The sequence below is a fragment of the Eublepharis macularius genome, chromosome 12 (genome assembly GCF_028583425.1).
Source record: "Eublepharis macularius isolate TG4126 chromosome 12, MPM_Emac_v1.0, whole genome shotgun sequence".
Classification (NCBI taxonomy): domain Eukaryota; kingdom Metazoa; phylum Chordata; class Lepidosauria; order Squamata; family Eublepharidae; genus Eublepharis; species Eublepharis macularius.
Window position 1 is genome coordinate 41,711,089 of NC_072801.1, and position 14,904 is coordinate 41,725,992.

Sequence of the window (14,904 nt, forward strand, 5' to 3'; positions counted from 1 at the left end):
GCTCATTAATGAGTCTATGATGCTCATAGATACTCTAACGCAGCCTGCTGTTTGATGAAGCAGCAAGGCTGCAGGGAGGAAAGAGACAAAGGGGGCAAAATGCCAGGGGATCTGGTCTGGTGGGGTCAGTGCAGGTGGGCGCATCATGCAGTTTCTTGTCATAAGGTGCTGGTATTGCTCTTAGGTGGTATGGGGTGTTCAAAGGGAATTTTTGTCTGGGAGGCCCATGGTGGCTCTTGGTATCACTGAAGGCAGCAAGCTCATTTGAGCCCTCCAGAAGGGGGAGAAGTGGAGACAGGAGACAGGATAGGGATTCTCCACTTACCTCTTTTGCAGTAAATCTGTTCTCAAACAACTGCTCTAGCCTTTCCCTTGATGGGCAAGCTGGAGTATTTAATGTTTGTTATTTGATCACATGATGGCTGCAAACACACAAAGAACAGTGCAGGAAATTACAAGGATAAAAGCAACAGGAAAGAGAAGATATCATATGTGCTAGTGTGTGGAAAATTGTAAGGCTGGTGGAGTGCTGAAACAGGTTGCCAAGAAATTGTGTGTGTGTGTGTGTGCCTCATATATAATCTTTGTCATTGGGCTTCTATAAGGGCAGAATGCATGAGTACTTGCTTAGTTTAGCTGAGGTGGACTGTACTCATGAGGCTGAAGTTCATGCCAATTAGGTCAATAAATAAAAGACCCTTTCATTGATTAATCATCTGTCTTTTAATAAATTGGCTTTCTCATTGATTCAATTTGTATACATTTGCTTTGTGCCAAAATCTCAGCGTAGGATACACTTTTGAAATATTGAAGGGAGCATATGACCGATTTACAATTGAAATGCCCCCTTTGTTCTGCAAAAGGTCATCGTCAAGATCTTCAATACTATTGTTCCAGTTCCTGTTTGAAGACCATTCCAGAATGTATATTGTCTAAGAAATTAAACAACCGTGCCAATGATTTGGAGACTTGCAGCTGTATGTCCAAGTCAAAACTTATAATAACCAGGTCAAGACTGTAAAATTCAAGATGGAGAGCTGGGTAACAACATGGCTTCATTTCTGTTTCAGCTTTGGTTGGGATCCAGCACTCCATCTTCAGTTTTACATTCTTGACCTGGCTATAATACTTACGGGCACAGGAAGCACCACTCTTATTATTATCAGTGCCCTGACTTCTTTTCATGCTGCTTTGGGGTAGAATTCTAAGGAATTCACTCCATGTTATTTTATTTTATTTCATCTCAGCATTCAGTATGTGCTAGAGCATGTATGTTTTATTTATGCATTTTATGGATGGGATGCTGGCTTTGATATTTATGTACCACCTTTGGACCAAAACACATCTGTTTTATTTATTCTGGCCCTTTTCACACTACTCACCGGCTTCTGAAACATCGCGAGATGTAGCGCAAAAAACGTGGAAGATAGCGTCTTCTCGCGCGATGTTTCAGAAACCAGTGAGTAGTAGTTGTACTATTATACCTATATATTATTTTACTTTATGTATGTACAAGGTTTTAGTACGTATAAGTACAATCATATGATGCTTTTATTCTAATCTATGTATTTGCATTAAGCTTTATACCGATGTTTTTAATTTATATTTTTAGTTATTTTCAACAATTTGATATATATATTTATTTCTGTTGTTCCAACCTCTTTGGTTACCCTTGGTTGGCATGGCTGCTGTTTTTCACTTCCCCTCCCCCCCTTTTTTTGTCTTTACCAGTTGGGGAACAGATTACATGTTCGATACCCACATTTCATACAGTCGATTAATGGAAGATACACAGCAGTCTCCATAACTATGTCTATGCCGCTTTCTGCCTTCCAGACTCGAAGTTCCCGGCACTCACAAGGTTCCCAGCCTGGCTTGGCTGATCAAGCCAAACTCTCCTTTGCTTCAGCAGAGTCCTTGGAAACCATGTCGGAAGCTGAACTGCCCATTGGGTTCAACAGAATGAACCGCTTCCGGCAAAGCTTGCCTCTCTCCCGTTCCACCAGCCAAACAAAACTCCGGTCACCAGGTAACTCTTGCTTGTCTGTGGTCCTGAGAATGGTTCCTTGAACATCTTTGATCTGAACAGCACAGATTTCAGATAAATCCCTCTTTTTAAAAAAAAAGCTAAACTACTCTGACATCTGTTATGCTTTCAAAACCTCTAGATGTATGATATTGCAGTAGTTGGGAGATGGGCGTAGAAGCTATTTTAACATAAGCATCTGTGCTGATGCACCTGTTTTGGCATGACAGTTTTATTTTTTAAAAGAAAGAAAAATTACAACATTGCAAGAAGACCATAGAGTTGAACATTATTCTGAAATCTGTTATTCTAATGCATTACAAATAATGCCCATTTGTCAATAATTTGTGAATTAGGTTTCTGCCTTCCAGAATGGATTACATTAGACATTAATGCAAAGGCCCAAATTCATTTCTGCCAGTCTAATAGAGGAAGAGGAGGATTGATCTCCCTCCCCCAGTATGAGGTGGTAAAGAATTGAGCAGTAGTGATCAAACCCCAAACAAATTCTAAGTTATCTTTTGAAACAATATTCTTAAAATATTCCAACAAAAATTACTGTTGGAGTAGATGGTAAATTATACCCCATCACATATATGATCACAACCTGGACTTTCCAGAATTGTTCTATAGCAGAAAACTGCCAAAAATATACTGTAAAAAAAATCTGCATCTGGACAATGACAGAGCCAGCATATGTCTAATGCCACGTTAAAGATATGTCCCAGTTTATCGTGAGTCAGGTAGCATTGGTACTGAACTTTATAGAAATTCTCCCTCGAATTTGGTGATACAATATTAGAGAATGCTTTAGGATCAAATCCATTTCCATCCACTGATCTATTGGCATTAGATCTTTTAAAAAAAAAAATTTAGCTCAGAAAGTACTTTACCAGTCTCAGAATCTGAGTCTCAGAGAACGTCAAAAGGCTCAGGTGTCCTTTAAAGAGTGAAGCCATACTTCACCTGTAGAACACAAGTTTTGCATGCTGAAGGTATACATGGGACTACCCTTGAAAAGTGTTCTGAACTTTTCTCTGATTCAGAATATAGGAACCAGGTTGTTGAATGGAATACGTCATAGGGATTAAATCACTTCGGTGATTTAAAAAATAATCACTGGCTGCCAGTTTGTTTCTGGGTGCAATTCGGCATGCTAGTTCTGGACCTACAAAGCCCTAAATGGGCAGGGTGTCTAATCTGCCTGGCAGCCCTATCTGCATGAACTCGCCGGAGAATTAAAATAATCTTCCAGGGTCTTCTTGCGGGAACCCCTGCTTTTAGAAGTGGTGGCTACTTAAAAGAGCGCCTTTTCTCTGGTGGCCTCCTGGATTTGTAACTTTTGCCCAGAGAGATTCTTCAGGCACTGTCAGTTTAAGCACCAGACTAACAGTGCAGTCCTAAATAGAGTTATACCCTTATAAGCCCATTGACTTCAATGAACTTAGAAAGGTGTGACTCTACTTAGAATTGCATTGTATGTCCATAGTATTAACTCAGGCTTTAAATAAGAATTAGCTTTTATGATTTTTCCCCATTGTTGTAATCCAAGTAGGCATTGTAGATTGATTGCACTCTTATTCTGTCTTAGTGGTTATAACCTTTTAATTTCATGTTGCAAACTACCTTGAAGAATGTTTTTACACTGGAAAGGTGTGGGAGGGGAGAGGAGGTGTCTGAATTTTTCACATAAGTTAATCAGAAGGCCCTGTTTGTCCTTCTGATCTTTTATTATTCTATTTCTTTTAACACTCCCACTTCAGAAGAAGAGACTTGTGTGAATCAAAAGCTTGCCATTCTGTTACTATTAGTTGATTCTATTCATGTTCTGTCTTACTTGACCATTTCCCCTTCTTCCCCCTGGAATTTCTATATCTATAGGCATCCTTTTCCTGCAGTTTGGGGACGAGACAAGGAGGGTTCACATCACCCATGAAATTAGTAGCATGGATACGCTGCATGCCCTCATTGTCCACATGTTTCCTCAGAAGCTAACGATGGGGATGCTCAAGTCACCCAATACTGCCATCCTGATCAAGGATGAATCTCGCAACGTCTTCTATGAGTTGGAGGATGTCAGGTGAGACTCTCGTGAAAGACTCAAAATCCTCTTTTCTCCTCAAATTGTTGTGAAAATACGAGGAGCCCTACTGCGTGGGACCAAAAATCCACCTACACCAGCATTCTGGTCCAATAGTGGTCAGACAGATTGCCTGGTTGTACATCCCTCCCATATCAGGTGTTCAGAGATTACAATGTGAAAATTCTTTTTAACCACCGAGGCTCTAATGGCTAGTTTTAGCCCTTTTCTCTGTGGATTTGTCTAATCCTTTTTTAAAGCCATCTAAACAAGCAGCCATCATTGTCACTTCCTGTGGTAGGGGTTTTTATAACTATTGTTTGCTTGAAGAAGTATTTTCCTTTACCTGTCCGGAATCTACTGCCCACCTGTTTTGTCAGGTCTTCCTGAGTTCCAGTCCTGTGAGAGAGGGAGGAATATTTCTTCCTATCCTCTATCTCCACACCATTCATAATTGTATAAACCACTGTCATGGTCCCCGTTCCGCTGTGATTCCCATACTGTCATGCCCTTTATAAACCTCTAGTAATGAGGTTGGCAACCATTTTGATCTATGCATCAAAAAAATCCTACAATAGCTACCTGTGGTTGGTGTGCCAGTGGGTAGGAAGCTAATGAGACAATGTTTGTGTTTGGAAGAAAACCCAGTGCTTACATAGCCTTAAGATCTCTCCTTAAGGCTGATTGACACAACAAAGTCTGTGCAGCTGCCATGGGAATTCTCTGTGTTGCGTGGATTGACCCTCATTCCCTTGGATAGAGAGCCAGTCCTGTGCATTAAGCAAAATGGTCTGGTGTGCAGCTGTTCAGCATGTGTGCCAGAGGCTGACTACCATAGCTCTAGCATGGGTGCTCCTAGGTTCTTTCAGTAAGTCATAGGGCAATCTCTCCCCTTAGAAGAATTCAAGAAAGCACTATTGCAGGATTCCTTTTATGCATGTCTCATACTTACTAGCCAGTGCTGAAACCCAGCTCAAAAGCTGTGGTTTATGTAATCCACAGTAGGAATGCTGGACCTCAGCACAAAAGCCACACCCCAATCTCATAGGAAGGATTTTATAGACTGACACAGAACCAATCAACTGATAACAGAATAAAACTTGCCAATCCACTGTGCCAGGGAGGGGCGCATTGATCTACAGCTATGCAAAGGCACCCAGCAGCTGGTGTGGGCCAACGACATCACTGGTATGCCTCTGTGTAGCTGCCACCACCCTCATTGCTGTCACAGTCTTGCTCAATCTGGATCTTCATAGAAACGTCTTTCCCTGGATTTATCTCCTCCGTTCTTTTTTACTTTGTTCTTGCAGGGATATCCAGGACAGAAGCATTATCAAAATCTACCGCAAAGAGCCCCTCTATGCTTCCTTCCCTGGATCCCATATCACCAATGGTGACCTGCGGGTAAGGGCTGTGGATGACATTGGAGTTGCTAGACTATAATTTTATTTACATAGGATGTCAGTATGGTAGAGGATGGATTATGAAAGAATAAAACCCATTCCAAGAATGTGCAAGTTATTTACTATGCTGAGAGAATAAAATCTGGCAGATACTCTCTTAGCGTGCAATGTATTTCTCCAGACATTTAGCAATGAGATTTTTACATAGTGACATTGTAGGAATTTCCCTATGCCTCTGTGGTTTTTGCCATGGAGTTTAGGGGAAATTCCTACAGTGTCTCCTGAAAGTGACATATCCTCCCCAAACTGCACCTTCCCTAGGCACCACCCCTTTACTAAGGCAGTGTTTGTAACCCTAGGAACAAGAGGGAGGGAGGATAGCACTATGCTCCCGAGAGGGGAAGCCCAAGATTAGTAGTTGTTTTGCAAGATGACGGGGGGTAGGAGGGATCATCAGACCTGGTGTCCATGAGGATTTTTCCTCTGACCTTTCACAGACAGCTTGTGGTATCTTCTTCACATCTATAATGGTGCCATGACATCATTGAAGGCTACCAGATATCAGCTGCAAGTGCAACTTAAATGTGTAGGGACCTGATTTGGATCAGGATGAAAGCATGTGGGGGAAAAGGTTCTTAAGCCCCCTCTTTTCCCAACCTGCAATATCCTGCACCTGAAATGCGGTGCTGTTTGCCTCACTGAAGAAATGTACATGTACTGTCTTGGTACATGTGCAGTCCGCAATGGGGCAAATAGTGCCTCTATGGTACCCTTTCAGGTGAGGAAAACAGTATGGGAGGGGTGACATTGACATTCTTTCAGCAAACATATAATTTTCCTAATTTGAACTTGTCCCCTGCCAGCGTGGGAATTGAGTTCCCAGCAAAGAATTTACAGCTGATGTCTGACTGAAAGTCCTTGAGATGAACTCAGGGTGGACATGTGAAAAAGGTAATGTGTAGTTAGACCTCCAAGTTTGTTATTGGACTCTGAATTCAGTTGTCCTGAGGCCAAACTGGAGATGCTAGAAGATCAGTGATTAAATCTCTGGTGTGTTTTTCCTTGGCGAATAGCATCCATAGGAGGCCCCAATTAAGACTGCAACATAAATGTGGTATGAGGGAAGTTTTATCTCTCCCCAGCCACTGTGCCACTCACAAACCTTCTGGAGTTTTGTCTGATTTGACCCTGCATCAGTCACCTTCCTTTTTGTTAACATTGTGGCACTTAGGGCTGAAAAGGTAAGCTTGAAAATATTGCCCAACAGAACAGAGCCGTATTATTCATAAGGTTGACTAGGCTGAAACCTAGAGGCCCCGCAGGGACTAGGGCCCCGTCAGGTTTTTTTTGCTGAGGCACACCCCCAGATAAATGACAATTAATTGATTCTCTTATATAACCTCTATTAATAAGATAATTAATGTCTTCCTTATTGAAGGGAAACAAATTGTCTCTTATATTAAAACAATTATTCATAAATTATATACTTCTAATAAATAATTTAAAAAATTATTCACTTCAAAATATTACAGTATTGAACAAGTATACCCCCTAAAATGTGCTTTCCTGAAGAGTTCTACTCGCGCAATAAAAATATTTTAAAATGGTGAATAGAATTCTTTAGGAGACCCTCAAAATGGATATAGGGCTATGCACTGTGGTCTAGTACCTACCGTACCAGGGTCAGGCTGTCAGCTGTAGTGGGGTGAAAGATTGAAGTGCCAGAGGGGCCCCGAAATACTTGAAAGCCTAGGGGCCCGGCCATGGGATAATACAGCCCTGCAACAGAATTCTCCCAGGCCAGAATCAGTGGTCAGGAAAAGTAGCTGCATTGCTGCTTGCTCTTTCCCCCATCACTGGCAGTGAAACCCTATGCAGAGTTACACCTTTCTAAGCCCACTGATTAGGTGTATCTCTGGTGGGGATTGCATAGTAATGTAAACATGATCTTGCACACCATATTAGCAAAACATGCTTGTTTTACATATTCTAGTCATGTCGCAGGATTCATTGATCTGGCTGCAGAATCTGAGTGATCATTGAGCAGATTTGTAGCTCTTCTCACAGGCCTAGTTGCCAGAATGCAAATTAAGCGCTAAAACTGTTCCAGAATTGTACCACTTCGGAGATGTGTGGGTTGGGGGAGGGAATCACATTATTAACTGTTCCTCAATCTACAAAGCTCACAAAATAGCTGTAAATCACAGAAAGTGTAGCCTTCTCCCACTTGCGATCTGAATGGGCGTGGTCCAGATAATGCATTTACTCTTCATCTGCCAGTTATATGAAATTAGGTAGGTGATAGGAATGAGTGGCTGGGCTGGTTGTTGTTCAGCTTCATCTTACAGAGAGACACATTGTTTCACCTGTAAGGGGCACATTTCTAACATCTTTATCTTCTCTACCTTCTTGTCTCTCCAGAGAGAGATGGTCTACTCTTCTAGGGAGTCCTCCCCCACCCGGCGTCTAAACAGCATGTCCCCAGCTGCTCATCTCACCTCTGGCTCTCCTCCACCTGTGCTCCAATCATCCTCCCCGGCCCGTTCCCGCATGTCTTACAGCGGTGGACGCCCACCTTCCTATGCTGGCAGCCCTGTGCACCATGCAGAACGCCTCTCCAACCTGCCTCCAGCCCAGGGTGTGTCACCGAGCCCGAGTGCTATCTTGGAACGCCGGGATGTCAAACCAGATGAGGATCTGGCTGGGAAGAACATGGTACTGATGAAAAATGAGGGCCTGTACGCTGACCCCTACAGCATGGTGCATGAGGGACGCTTGAGCATTACATCCACTCAGTCGTTAGCTGGGATGGGAGACCCATTTGCCTACCCTGGAGGGCTCTACAAGCGGGGTTCAGTCCGTTCTCTCAGCACCTATTCAGCTGCTGCTCTGCAAACAGAACTGGAAGACAGCTTATATAAGCCCAATGCACAGATCTATAGTGATACCTACGGTACAGGGATGGGCTTCCGCTTGCCTCCATCATCCCCCCAGAAAATTGCAGATGGGCGGCTGGTGGACGTTCAGCAGAGCCAAAGCCCACATAGCCCTTACTCAGGGCCTCCAAGCCGGTCTTCACCAGTCCGCCAGTCCTTCCGCAAAGACTCTTGCTCCTCAGTATTCATGGAAAGCCCTGTCAACAAGCCACGGAATCAAAGTTCTTCGGGGCCTTCGGACCTCTTCCCTGGACCTGGGGAACGCCCGCTTTCTGGCTTCAGCTCACCAGTGCCTCCCAAGGATACGGAAACAAGGTAAGATGGGGGTATATTCCTTTCCAGAGAGGTGGTGTTCTCAGTAACACTTTGTGGCTCAAAATGTGGGACTTTTACAGTTTAGATTTTTAAAAAGCAGGTTTGTGATCCTTGTAGCTATTATCACAAAAGGTCTGCAGAGTTTCTGTCAAGTTAATTCCGGTCACTATGGAGAGCACAATGTACACAGACTATTTTGATTTCTTGTTCCCCTCTATCCCATTTTCCCTCAGCTTCTAAAACTTCCTGTCTCCCTTCTACTGCCAAGGCCACAGCTCCCCCAGTCCCTAGGCTCTGTACAACTTCCCGTTTTGTCCAGCCCTCCTTTCTCATTAATTTGCCCTTTCTTCAGCTCGTCCCCACTTCCTCAGCCTTCTAATCCATTCATTGCCTGTTGAAATCCCCCTGCTCTGTTGGCCCTTTCAAGCCCTCTTCCTCCATTTGTATCCCCAACAGCACACAGCCCTATTAGCCCTGATTTTCTCTCACAACATTCTTTTGCTGACACATTCTCCCTGAGCAGTTGGAGCAGTCATCTGTATTCCATAGCACCAAAGCACCTCATCCATTCCCCCTCCCACCATTAGAAACATGTGAGTGTCCTCCTTTTCCCATTCTCTTGAGGGATAGGCAAGAAGATGTATTCAGGCAAATTAGACAGTAGGAGAAATTTTTGCTGTATCTCATGTTCAGTGTTCCTGTGTCTACATCTCCACAGCAAGGATGGTTCCTGAGCTGTCAGTGGAGTTGTCAGTGGGAATGGTCGGAGCAGAACTCATTAGGAGAACAAAAAAGACAAAAAGAAGGAAATGATTAGAGACAGAGAGAGAAACAGAGAGAGAGAGGCCAAGTGGGGGAGAGTAAAAAGCCCAAGAGGTCAAAAGAATGACAAACCTGGTCCTGTCAGAAGTTAATGTACCAGAAAGTGTGTGAGAGAAATTTTTCCTCAGTGCAGAAGCTTCAAGAAAGGTTGACTGAGGTGGGCCTTTGGGATAGATATTTTCAGGAGAGAGTAGCCGACAAAACCAATTTTGCACCAGAATGGCATTATGCCTGGCTTCCCCCCTTTTTTTTCTGAAGTAAACCTCTTTTCAAGGGCTATGACTCCCAAAAGGAAAGAGGCTAGTGCCTCACATTGTTCCAACAGAAACAACCTTGACAGAACAGACAGATTTTATTGGCATGATAGTCACTCATGTACCAGTACAGCTTTTCCTCACATACCTAAGAGGCAACTTCTTTCTGCACATCCAGTACCTTGGACCCAGTATGGTGTAGTGGTTAGTCTTGTATTAAGGCCAAGGATGCCTGTGTTCCAATCCCTGCTTATCCATGAACTTCATTGATTGACCAATGGGCCAGTCACTCTTTCTCAGCCTAAACTACCTCACAGCACTGTTGTGAAGGGGAATGGAGGAGGGGAGGACTATGTATACCACCCATAGCTCCTTAGAAGTGGGTTAGAATAAAAATGTTGTAGAAAGAGCAACTGAAGATCAAACAACATCCTATGAGGAGACACATGAGCACCACCAACTTGTGACTCCACAATAAAATGTACTTGAAAAACCACAGACATGTCACCCTTGGGTTAACATTTCCACACCACCATTACAAGGAGCAGCAAATTTAACCCACTGGGTAAACTACATATACTGATGGGCCAAACAGAAGTTTCTCCAAAGGAGGAAACGGTGGCTTTCCAAGGCCAATTTAATTCATGAAAACAACCCAGGGGAGGTTTAAGCCCCCCCCCCAATGCACCATGGTCCCAATCTGAATCAGGGCCGATTCCAGATGGGCACAAATAAAGCGAGTGCTTTCGCTTTTCCAGCGACCTCACTCGTAAAAACCCGTAATGTCCCATCCCTGCTTACCTCCGGTTCATGGCGCTGTGTTGCGCTCCAGAAGCGGATGGTGTGAACGCTGTATTGCGGGTTTGCACACTTCTGGACGCTTTGTCGCCGTGGAGAGGCCCTCCCCTTTCCCTCCTTTCTTTGCCGGCCGGCCGGCAACAATATTCCCTTAATTTTTTTTTTAAAACCGGGCGCCATTTGCGCAGTTGCACGTTTGCGCACATCGAACTGTGCAAATGCGCACAAATGCACAAATGCACAAATGCAGAAAAGTTGACACTGCGTATTTGCATACCTGCACATTTGCGCATTTGCGCATTTGCGCAAAACACGTAAAAAATTTTTTTTAAAAAAAACTGAAATGCGAACCAATGAAGGCCCCCGACGTCAACTGTGACGGGGAGGAAACAACCAATCCCGGGTACCTCAGTTGGCCGTGCAAACATCCGGAAGCGGGATGGCACAGCACGCTGCGAGACAAAGCGGATGGAGACGAAAGTGAATGTGTGGCCAGTAAGCGATTATTTCCGCAGAAAAACCGCAATTTCTGGCCATCTGGAATCGGCCCAGGCCTGCAAGACTTAAGTTCCCAGTACAGAACTTGGAATCCATGTTTGACCATGCAGTCCTGGGAGAACATATGGAAAATATAATGTGGAGTTGGGTCCGGAGGAGACTCTGGGTGAGACAAGTGGAGAGATGCCATTTGCAGCACCAGAGGATCACCCTATAATGTGTAATTTCAGTCAGTGAATATGCAAGTTAATTAAAATCCAGGTGATGATGGCATGTGAGGAGATGCTGTCAGTGTCTGAACTTCTGTCCTGGGACTTCATTTCTATGGAGGTTTTGTCAAGCTCCCATGTTAGGAAAAACAGATTAACATCCCAAAGTCTTTTTTGTTATGAGTTATTCCCCCCACACACACACACACACAAAGAACTCTCCTGTTACCAGTTTCCCGATACCGTGCTCCCTTTCCCTGTTGATCTCTGCCTATCCACTGCACAGTATTGCTTAGTAGAGTGAAAAGCAGAAGACAAAGCAACCTACCCACTCAGTATCTTACCTGGTCCCCCTTTTCATTCATTAAGGGAACGCATGGAAGCGATGGAGAAACAGATCGCCAGCCTCACAGGATTGGTGCAGAGTGCATTGATGCGAAGTTCTGATGCAGAAACCCCCAAGTAAGAGATTGTCGGGGGTGTTGGGTTTCTTTCTTCTCTTTCCCACTGGTTGCTGGTAGTGGTGGGGATGTTTGTGGATCAGGCCATCCTCTGGAGAGAGCGATTAGGTGTTATACAACAGATCCATTGCAGCAGCTGAAACACCCTTACACTTGGGAAAATGTTGCCAGGTTGACAGTTTCACCCAAGCCCATGAAAAGCTCGCCTCTTGAAACAGAAGGACAAACTCTCCTTTGAACAAAATTCTCCACTACTGATCAAGGGACCACCACTGAAGCCCTTTTCACACTTCTCTCCTCATATGTACAGCCCTCCTTACCACAAACATAGCACCCCTAAAGATACGGAAACCATACTCGACCTTACCACCTTCATTGCATCTTCTCTGCAGTCCCACCTCAGTTTTATGACCACCACCTATCTTAAACAGAGTCTTCATTCCTCCACTGCAGATTCCCCCTCCCTCCAAATAATCCAACTCCTCCCCCCATCCATCTCAGTTTCTGGCAGGGCTATGCTTACTGAAAATTTTAATTTCCTTTTCATGTGTCAGTAAGTTCCAGAGGTTCACTGTAGGGTGAATGGAAAAGGTATTTTTTGTCAGCATCTTTCTTTTGTTAACAAAAAATCCTTTTAACCAGGTACCTCTTTCAAGCCCTCCTTGTTATAGCAGTGTCTTTCTGTTTGTCAACCTCCACCCCAGTCATGGGAAGATGCGTGGGCATGGGGTGACTGCTTAAGTTGGGGTACACTAAAAGGCTTTCTTCTTCATTGTGGCTCAAAGGGGGGCATACCACTCCTTGGGAGGAGGAGATAACAGCCTACTGTCTTGGCTATCACCAACGAGAGAGAACTTTGAAATTCAGGGTTTGGGTGCAGAGTGTGGTAATAATCATGACAATAGAAATACCAGAGTAACGCATGCTCTCTTGGAGGCTAAACCACACGAGACGAATTACACGAGGACGCTCAAGTGAAGGGAGATGCAATGTTAGCCAGGAAGTGTAGTTTGAATTTCACCTCTCTCTACAGAGCTGGCTAGATTGCTTCTCGGAGGGTTTGTTAATTTCACCTCTACAGAGCCTGCAAAGAGCACTCTTCAGAGAGTTTAATTTCCTCTTTGCCTCCCCAAAGGCTCTGTCAATTATTAACAAACCCTCTGAAGAGTGATCTTTGCCTGCTCTGTAGAGAGGTGAAATTAACAAACCCTCTGAGGAATGATCTAGCCAGCTCTGTAAAGAGGTGAAATTCAAACTACACTTCCCGGCTAACATCGCCCCTCCCTTCACTTGAGCGTCCTCGTGTAATTCGTCTCGTGTGATTTAGCTCTTGGTTTTCTGCTGGCATATGGGTGGGGTCAGCCCAACTGATGGTCACTCTTTAACCTTAGTAATATAAAGGTACTGCCACAAATGAGTGATAATATCCCTTTGCCGAGATGTCTAATCCTTGGGGTTTTTCTTTTCAGCGAGAGGACAGAAGGGACCAACGGAGGGACGCCTCCATCAGCACGTAAGTGAGCATCTAGTGTTGACATCTGCTTCCTAGGCAGAGAAGTGATCTTAAATCCTCAAATGTATCCTCTCTTGTAACTGAGGTGGCCCTAGGTATGTCTCCTTTCTTGTCAGAAAGAGGTTACAGGTTGCTGCATCAGTCCAAAGCAAAATCCAGATACAGAAATCACATATTACCTGAAGTTCTTTACAAAAGTCCAATGAAGAGATGGATTTGTCTACTGGAAGAGAAAGAACCTGGGAAATAATTGTGCTTATGAGTTCTCCCCACCATACAAGATGTTTTCAATGGGATGCATCTATATTTGCTCCTTCTTTCCAGACAAAGGTACAAACGGATACCAGCAGCATTTCAAATCTATATACCTGCTCACCATTTTACACAGGGATGCTAGCAAGGCAAGGCTTTAAGAACATGGTCTGAAACATCCCATCCCCCATTTTTAAAAAGTGTCAAGCTTGATGAAGGGTTCTGGAGAACTCAAAAGCTTGTATAGTTTTGTGTCATTTGGATAGATCTGAATAAAAGCTGCTGTGTGGTTTGTACTTTCTACTCAGCTATATTCAGAACAAAGCAGGGTTCTTAGACTTTTACCAGGTCACAACCCAGATATGGTGCCTGCTTTTAAGCCTTTCCTGCAAGGTTGTTGTGAGCACAAAAATGGAGCTGGTTTTTGCTCCTCAGAATAACAAACAGGACAAAAATGTACATAGAATACATTTTGCTGTTGGAAATGTGAGTATTAATGCAGGTTTTGCACATATGTGATGGTTTATCCCAAAGTCTCGTGACTATTGGGATGTGATAATGATCACTCTCTATGAAATAAAAGCCCATAGACTCAGGAATGATAGGGAGCAGATTTTTTCAGGGTATCTTTTCAGATCTGGATATTAAAGGCAGATCATTTATTATGAACTTGCTGACAGCAGCACAAGATGATGTATGAGAGATGCTGGAGATTAAATAGAATGCCAGAAAAAAACAAGTAGCATATGGGGAAAAAACATTGTATGCCGCTATGATGGAAATGCACATATAAGACAAAAACAAAATGTTGAATGCCGCTACAATGGAAAAGGATACGTTAGACATGTCCAGATCTGTAGAACAGCAGATGATGTAGCAAAATGTGGATACAGCTTGTTCATTACTAGAATAGAGAAAATATTACCAAATCTCATGTCATGAATTAAATATTTTGTTAAAGTCTAATATTCATTAATAACTTGATGTTTATATGTATTGGTTGAGAGTCCGTGAGACAGTATATGGTTTTCTTCTAATGCTTATAAAGCAGAAGATAGATCAAGATCAAGCTGTGTTAGTCTGTCTGTAGTAGAGCAAGAGTCCAGCAGCACCTGTAAGACAGCTGTGGCTCACGAAAGCCCATACCCTACCACAAATTTTGTTAGTCTTATAGATGTTACTGGACTCTTGCTCTTTTCTACCAATAAAGCAGAAGGTTCTACTGCTTTGAGTGAGGATGCAGGTGTTGTGACTTCCATCCTGCTATCCCACCGGCTCCTTTGCCCACCCCCTCCCATCCTACCTGGTGTATTGTAGCAGGCACAAGAGGAAAGTAG

General features: G+C 43.6%; 1 protein-coding gene across 1 annotated transcript in view; it reads left to right on the top strand.

The window, feature by feature from the left end:
• The window catches only part of SRCIN1 (SRC kinase signaling inhibitor 1), a 125,209-nt gene that overhangs the window by 55,119 nt on the left and 55,186 nt on the right, over positions 1-14,904 (top strand). The window contains exons 2-7 of the mRNA XM_054995286.1: positions 1,837-2,029; positions 3,908-4,106; positions 5,417-5,510; positions 7,931-8,760; positions 11,711-11,803; positions 13,272-13,315. Of these exons, the coding sequence (XP_054851261.1) occupies positions 1,927-2,029; positions 3,908-4,106; positions 5,417-5,510; positions 7,931-8,760; positions 11,711-11,803; positions 13,272-13,315 (1,363 nt within the window). The 5' untranslated portion in view covers positions 1,837-1,926. The remainder of the gene's footprint in view (positions 1-1,836; positions 2,030-3,907; positions 4,107-5,416; positions 5,511-7,930; positions 8,761-11,710; positions 11,804-13,271; positions 13,316-14,904) is intronic.